General features: G+C 54.1%; 1 protein-coding gene across 4 annotated transcripts in view; it reads left to right on the forward strand.

Moving 5' to 3' along the window:
• Positions 1-3,556, forward strand: part of HIPK2 (homeodomain interacting protein kinase 2) — a 61,484-nt gene extending 57,928 nt beyond the window's left edge. For all 4 annotated transcript variants that reach the window (XM_078597157.1, XM_078597160.1, XM_078597159.1 and 1 more), the window contains 3 exons: positions 283-389; positions 983-1,423; positions 3,317-3,556. In XM_078597157.1, coding sequence (XP_078453283.1) covers positions 283-389; positions 983-1,423; positions 3,317-3,544 — 776 coding nt within the window. In that variant the 3' untranslated portion in view covers positions 3,545-3,556. The remainder of the gene's footprint in view (positions 1-282; positions 390-982; positions 1,424-3,316) is intronic.
• The last annotated feature ends 4,032 nt before the right edge of the window (positions 3,557-7,588 follow it).

Here is a 7,588-nt window from a genome sequence, read left to right on the forward strand (position 1 = left end):
ACTGGTTCATTAAGGATTGGAAATAGGGGAGGCGGGCGTGGAGAGCAGGGTTGGTTCGGATATCACTCGCCCATTATGTAGCCCCGTGCAAGTAGCGACTGTACCAACGAGACAAAGCAGACAACTGATTCTTTAATCGCGTCTTGACAGTGAATCGGGGCGATTATTCGCACCTTCGCAACAAGGGAAGGGCGGTGCCTGCAGTGGTGAATTTCTGCGACTCTCTTGAGGTTCCTCCAAGGTCACTGGTATTTGTTTCTGTGTGCCTCCTCGCTCGCCCAGGTGTCACGGTCCACCACGGCAAGGTGAAAGGGATTGGCATCTCCTCGGGCCGGGTGCAGACGCGGGGAAACCCCTTCCAGCAGCAGCAGCCGCTCAATCTGAGCCAGGTGAGAGAGCCGGCCATGCGCACAATGTCGGCTCACTTTTACCCCCTCGCTTTAGGACTCAAGTTGCTATCCTATGAATGGACTGGTCCCTGTCATAGGAATGTGGAATTTCCGCAAACTGGCTCGGGGCGGTCGACCAAGAAGACCGCAACATGTTTAACGTTAGATGTATCATATACCTTGTAGTTTCATGTTAGTGTACATAGACACATAGTTACAGTAGGTACACAGTGGAAATTTGCTTGTACTTACACATTGATACATACGGGAGATGTGAATGCAACACTTCCATTATACCGAGTGGCAATAAGACGTGTGAGGTTCTCTGTATAATTTCACTAAATTATCCAGGAATGCCTCACTGAGTCGCGAGGCTATTTAATGCGCTGCCGTCCACATTGTAGCCCAGACAGTTTGAGAGTCTCGCAAACGTTGACGGGGTCCACCAACCCTTGCCTCCAAAGCGCCGTGGGACAGAGATGAGCGCCGCTGGCTGCTCGTGACCCAAATGAGCGATCGCGTTGACAATCTTGAAGAAGGAATTCTCATTTTTTTTTCTTCTTCTCCTCGTCGATAACAAAACGACGACGCAGGCCACGCTGATGCAGGATCAGCGGCCGGGCGTCGGCGCCCACGCACACCGCCGGCAACAAGCCTTCGTCGCGCCCACCATGGCGCAACCGCCCATCCCTCCACCCATCGCCGCCGGCCCCGCTCCTCCGCCCACCTCCGCCGCCGCCCCCTACCACTTTGGGAGCCACGGCCCGAGCACGCCGCAGGGCCCCGGGGGCGCCGGCGGCCTGCCGGCCCACCTGGCGGCGGCCGTGAGCCAGCCCCACCACCTCTACACCTACACGGCGGCGGCCGCTGCCGCGGCGGCGGCGCTGGGGTCGCCCGGCGGGGTGATGGCGGCGGCGCACCTGGGAGGGACGCACCCGCACGCCCACCCGCACGCGCACCACCACCACCACCACGGGCACCCACACCACGCCACCGCCTACGCGGCGCACCCGGCCACGGGGCTACTCCACCAGGTGCGTCGGGGTTGACGTCGCTCGCTTCGCGTCGTTGAAAGGCGTCGTGTGGCTCGGAGTGCACAATGATTTTGTTTCGGGCTACGTTGTTGCGAACTCTGCTCCCCCGTGAAGTTTGTTGCAACGAATGGTCCCGCTGCTTTGATGTCTGGCCTCGGGGCTTCCCTATTGTGAAGAGTAGCGTAATGAAGAACCCTCCCCACCTCCCTCCACTTCATCATCGGCATTGTCATCATCATCACTGCACGGTGAAGGTCTCCCAAAGTTATCGCCATCTGTCATGGTCCTGCCATGCAACACCGCTCCTCTGAGGCTGTATTTATTAACGTGCGATTGGTGAGACTTCCAATCCCGCTGAGCGGTAGTGCAGCCTGATTTAAACCTTTCGTGACTGCAGGGATTCATATTCTTGGTTCTTTCGGTAAAGTCACGTAGAAGGGAAACAATAAAATAATATTGTTTTATATTTTTATTATTTTATTCTTTCCCTTCTACGTGACTTTACCGAAAGAACCAAGACTATGTTGTGAACCTGTCCATGCGCACCTTTGAGTGTTGTCCCTCGGTAGGCTCGGGATTTTTTTTTATTAGCTTCTGTCCCGCGCAGGAAACATCCCATGTGTGAAATGTTCAAACTCGCCCAAGCAGAACCCACCTGAGCACGAGTCCTCCCACCCAGTGAAGCTGGTGTGGGTAAACACATTATTAATATTATTGTGATCAGCATTGTTCAGGTCAATGTCTACACAATTCTAATGTCTCGCCTTAAATCTGCATCACGTGCGCACAATCATTCTATCTGGAGGTCGCGCGCGCAGTCACCGTCCCGTGAATCGTTGTTTAATTTACAAGCTCGAGTTAGTGTTCCGTTACTTTGTTATGCACATCAACTTCATTGTATTTTACCGCATCAGCGTCAGCACCTGCATGTTTATTATTATGAGCGGCAGCACTGTTCGCCGTCACAGTGCGTACCGCCGTGCGTGGGGGAACGGTCGTAACTTTGATGTACGCATCGCCGGAATACGGCCGCAACTCTTAAGGCGCTGTGCGGGTTGGGGGGTGCGTAGCCCCATCTAGAGACAAGATGGTGACACCAAACACGAGTAAAGGCTTTTACCCTTTCTGGCAATAATACAGGACGTGTTGAGATGTTCAAACATCAAATAAACACCTATTATAGGGCATCAAGTCCACATTAGCCACACATACTTGGTATGTGTGGCTAATGGTAAAACATACAAAATGTATGCTTTGGTAATGTAAGCATTATCCTTGAAACTGATTACGCCAGACACCGCCTCTTTCATGGCTTTGTCTCAACGGTGCTGTGGAGCAAGTAATGGCAAAAGGCGAAACAGCACAAGGCGAAACAGCACAAGGCGAAACGGCACAAGGACGATGCAAACGTCTGAGCCTTATTAGCTCGGGTTAAGCGGTTTTCGATGTATTATTGCCAAAAAGGGCAAAGCCCTTTCTTATTTATGTTAATCAGTGTGAAGAGGGCTGCTTGTTTTTACAGCAGGGAATGCTGTGTAAAAATCTACATTTCAGAGAGGGAATTAAAATGACACTGGTAGCGTGGTGCAGTGGCGTAGTCGTCAAGCACTCTGTGCTTTGAACCCACCAAAATGAGTTTGATTCCCGGCCAAGGCTAACATCAGTGACGAGTGACATCTTTATCAAGGCTAGCCCTCCCCCACATCATCAACCGGTGAAATACGGTGGAACAACCCCCACGACCTGCACAGCCTGGGGAAGCCCTCATCCAGCAGTGGATTTGACGAGCGGGCCGTACGCGTCTGCGATGGTGGAGAATGTCGATGTCCGCACTACTCCGCTCTCTAACCCGCACCCCTCTTCTCTCCTCTGCTCCCGCCGTGCGATCCGCAGGTTCCCGTGAGCGTCGCCCGGCACCACCCGCACCACCACCCTCACCACGCGCACCCTCACCACCCGCACCACCACCACCCGGCTGTTCTGCCCGCGTCGCCCGCGGGGCTGCACCAGGCCTACCAGCCGACGGCGCCCTTCCCGCAGCAGGCCTACGTGAGCGCGTCGCCAGTCTACGCCGGGTACCCGCTCAGCCCGCCCAAGATGGGCCAGTTCTCTTTCCTCTGAAGGAAACGAAAAGAAGGAGAGTGACACGGAGTCGTTTTTTTTACACAAAACCCCCGACCGCGGGCTCCCCGCGCCGCGCCACAGCGGTTCATCGCCGCGGCGCCGCCGATGGTGGCGGCGCCGGCGGCGGTGACGGCGGTGGCGGCGGTGACCGCTCATCGTCACGCCGGCCGGCGACGCCGGCGAGAGAGGAGAGCGTGGGCTTGGCGTCGGCCCGGAGGGGTTCTGATGGCGTAGCGCCGAGAAGCCGGCGCTGAACACGTGAGGATCCATGGAGAGGCGTCTGTGGATCGTGAAGCTCGCCCCAAAGCTTGGATCTTACACTGGAGTCCTTAACAATCGCATCAGATTGTAGTCGTTTTATGCATCGAGTGTACCTCTATATGTATGGCTTTTAGGCGTGTTTTGTTTTTAAATGTTAATTATTAATGTTAAGTTTGTGCTGCTACTGGGGGATGAGGATTTAATTGAAAATGCTTGAAATACGTCCGTGACGAAGATGATACGTTGAGCTCTTTCATCATTGAGTTTAGCGAGTGTCCTACTCTCCATGTGTGCGTGCGTGCGTGTCTGGCCCCGTCGTCCGTCTACACACGAGTCGAGTGTCTTAAGTATTGTGAGTGAGCCGCGGGAGGCATTATAAACACGCGTTGTCGGATTCAACGGGGAGAGGCCTGGACTGTGACGTCGTAGGAGGGGCCGCTCTGGCGGGCCGCAGCGTCCGGGCGAGGACCGCGCCGGGTCCGGCCGCGAGGCCTCGCCTGGCTCCGAGGTGCCGCGTGAACTGTCGACAGAAGAAGAAACTGCACGTGGCCTGGCCGATTTTTTTGCCCCCACGCCCCGATTCTCATTTCCCAAACTGTGAAAGTAGGACCTGATCTTAGAAGAAAAAAAAAAAAGAGACATTTTCATTGTTTAGCAAAAACCTGTTACTATTTAGTTAATCAGTTTTAATAATATCGTAATATTTTTGCTGCTTCGTTTTAGTGTGTGGTTTTAATTACGTTTAACCATGGTTAAAATATTCAAATTAAATAAACAAAAGGTGCAGTGATGTTGCACATGATCCCATAAGGGGAAAGTGCAGAAGTGAGAAAATGAATCTGTGCGATGGGCACGAGAGGAGGAGGGGAGAGTCCGTGTGCGGAGCGAGGAGACGAGGCAGAGACTGCGGAGCACGCGAGAGAGAGAGAGAGAGACCGCGTGCACGCCACGGGACGGACCGTAGCAGGGGGAGGAGGAAGGCACGGGGGAGGCTGCCCTCAACCGCCAAGACGACGCTTGCATCGGAATCGGATTCGACGAGAGACCAAAGAGACGGGACAGGAAATGAGCGCGAGAAATTGCACGGCCGCAGAGTCGCTCAACATCACTCCCCCCCCCCACCCCACGTCCCTCTGCCAACCACCACGACCCCCCCCCCCCGCCGCAAGGTTCCAAGAGTTGTGCGACGTCCTACGAGGAAAAAAAGAGCAAAGAAAATGATATATTAATAAATAAATTTAAAAAATAATAAACGATGCCGAATGATTCGATCTTTAAAACCGGTATGGTATGATGATGTTGTTATTGTTCCAATTTTGTTGTGCAATGTGTTAATTTTTTGATTCGCGGTGTCTGTCGGGACTGGGAAGGTTGTATCGGTAGTTTGTCTTTCCTTCTGCTCGGCGTCGTTCGTGGTGTTGGGACCCCTTGAATCCGCCTGGGCAAGGCACGTCGGAGCACCTCGCACCCCCCCCCGACCCCCCGATCCCTTGTCCCCAACACACACACACACGCGCGCGCGTGTCCCGTTTGACCCCGACAAGTGTAGCGTGGGTGTCCCCAGCAGTAATGCCTCTAGATAGATATGAATTGACTTGAGTGCTCATGTACACGCTGTGTGTGTTTTGTACGTAAATATATCGCGTGTGATTATGCGTGAGAGTGCAGCGAGTTTGGTGAGCGGCGCGTGCGTCTTATGAATTACCCCCCTCACCCCCCATTGATCTGTGCATGACCTGGGATTGAACCTACGTGCTTTTTGTGATGGTAACATCACGCGGCTCCCTCTACAATACCCCCCCCCCCCTCTCGTTTGGTGTTTTATGAAGGGAACAGCCCAGCTCTCATCTTCACCTTGTAGCCGTCCCGCACTCTCCGACGCAAGGTGTTTGAAGCTTCGTTTGGCGAGCGAGCGAGAGAGGGAGAATTAAAACGTACTTCGAGGATCGCTTCTGTGACGTATTTTAACATAGCACGACGGTCAGGCCACATTGGTGTCGCTGGAGTGCGCGTAAAACGTCACGCTGCGTTCTTTGTTTCTTATTTAAAGGCGCTTCAGACCGGGGGGCGGGGAGCGGGGGGGGGGGAACATCCCAGGACACTCATGCCCGGGGTGCGTAGCTGCTGTGAGAGACGTCGGTGTTTTGGGATGTGTATTGCTATAAGCAATTATCATCTTTCAAGGCCGTGGAGTCCTTATGAAAAAATATCTGTTCATGGCTCCCTCCGCCGGTGTGTTTTTCGCGGTTGTGCCGCGCATCCTCTGGCGGGTGGTGTCCCAACGTTTTGGCAAACGAGTTCCATGATGAAGCTCCCAGCGCACGGAGCGAAACGTCGGACATCGTGCCGAATGATGCGCGGCACGCAGCACAACCGCCAGAGAAAGAAAAAAACCCGGGCGCAGTGAAATGCATCGAGCGATGGGATTTTTTCTCGAGGCTGCATCTGGCTGTAGCTTTTTTTTGCCTTTTCGTCTGGAGAGTGTTCCGAATCCAAATTGACACGGGGAACTGGCGTCATCGCCAGGTGGAACAGCTTCCCTTCCCACGGCACACGATAGCTTTGCACAAATGACCACGCTCAATTTCCAGTTTGATTAATGTTCCAAACGCTCCCGCACTGAGCGGATCGTCTTCGAGTACAAATTAATGGGGTCGTATGCTCGTGCGCGCGCTTGTGTGTGTGAGAGAGAGCACGTGTACGTACATGTACGTACGTGTGTGTCCTGTGTTAATAAGAGTATGCGCATTTGTTGTGTGTTGGGCACGTGTGTGCATGCATTCGCGTTTGGCCCAGCATAAACATATATATACAATTCACAGGTGTATAATCTGATGTAAGGCCCTGTTTGACGTTAACTTGTGTGACCATTGGACTGGTGTTTGTGCCGTTGTAGTGCCTTACCTCTATGTTTCACACGCGCTTGTAAGTCGTGTATATGTGTGTGTGCGTCAAAGACGAAGATCCCCCGTGTAGCCCTGCAGAGCTCGGCCCTCTAGCTTTAGCCCTTACGTTTCCTTTCCCACAGTTGGAAACTGGTGGCGTGGTGGTTTCCTCACCGAGCTATGGACCCAGCAAGCCTGGGTCTGACTCCAGCCACGCACGACGCTAGCAAGCGCTAGCGTCAGGATGCCAACCCTGCCATCCACCCGCCTCCGTCCACCCAACCCAGCCAACCACTAGGTCTACTCAGGCTTAAATGAGTACCGAGCGATGCATTGACGTGACAGACGCAGCCGTGCCCGCTCCGCACTCCGTACCGGCCTTAATAGGTGCTCGCTAACGGTGCCCGCGCAGGTCTGCGAGGCTCAACGGGGGATCTTGGTTTTTGCGTGGCGTGTGCTGTAATGGAATAGACTCTCTATACTGACTCACCGTGCATATCTCCACGAATATGTTTGCCATTGTTTCACTGACACGTCGCAGTGGCTGTCGCGTTCACCTGTATAAAGTAAAGCAGTATTATTCTTATTCGAGCTCAAGCTTCTGTTGTTGTTTCGCCGCCGTGGGGGGGGCAAGCATCACGCTCCCGCCACAGCGAAGGGCCATCGTCTTGGCAGGGTTTGCTCGCCCTCCCCGCGTCGAGCCGCTCAGGAGGGTGCCGGGAGAGAGGGACGCGGGACGCTCGCTTTGACGCGGTAGTAGAGCAACGCGGCCGGGAGTCGAGCGAGCCAGAGCAAGGCCTTCCCATACCCAACCAGACCCACATGCTAACTCATACACAATCAGACCCTCATGCTAACCCAAACTCATCCAGCCAGACCCACGTGCTAACCCAAA

Source organism: Lampetra planeri, chromosome 8 (genome assembly GCF_965212315.1).
Source record: "Lampetra planeri chromosome 8, kcLamPlan1.2.h2, whole genome shotgun sequence".
In the NCBI taxonomy this organism is placed as follows: Eukaryota; Metazoa; Chordata; class Hyperoartia; order Petromyzontiformes; family Petromyzontidae; genus Lampetra; species Lampetra planeri.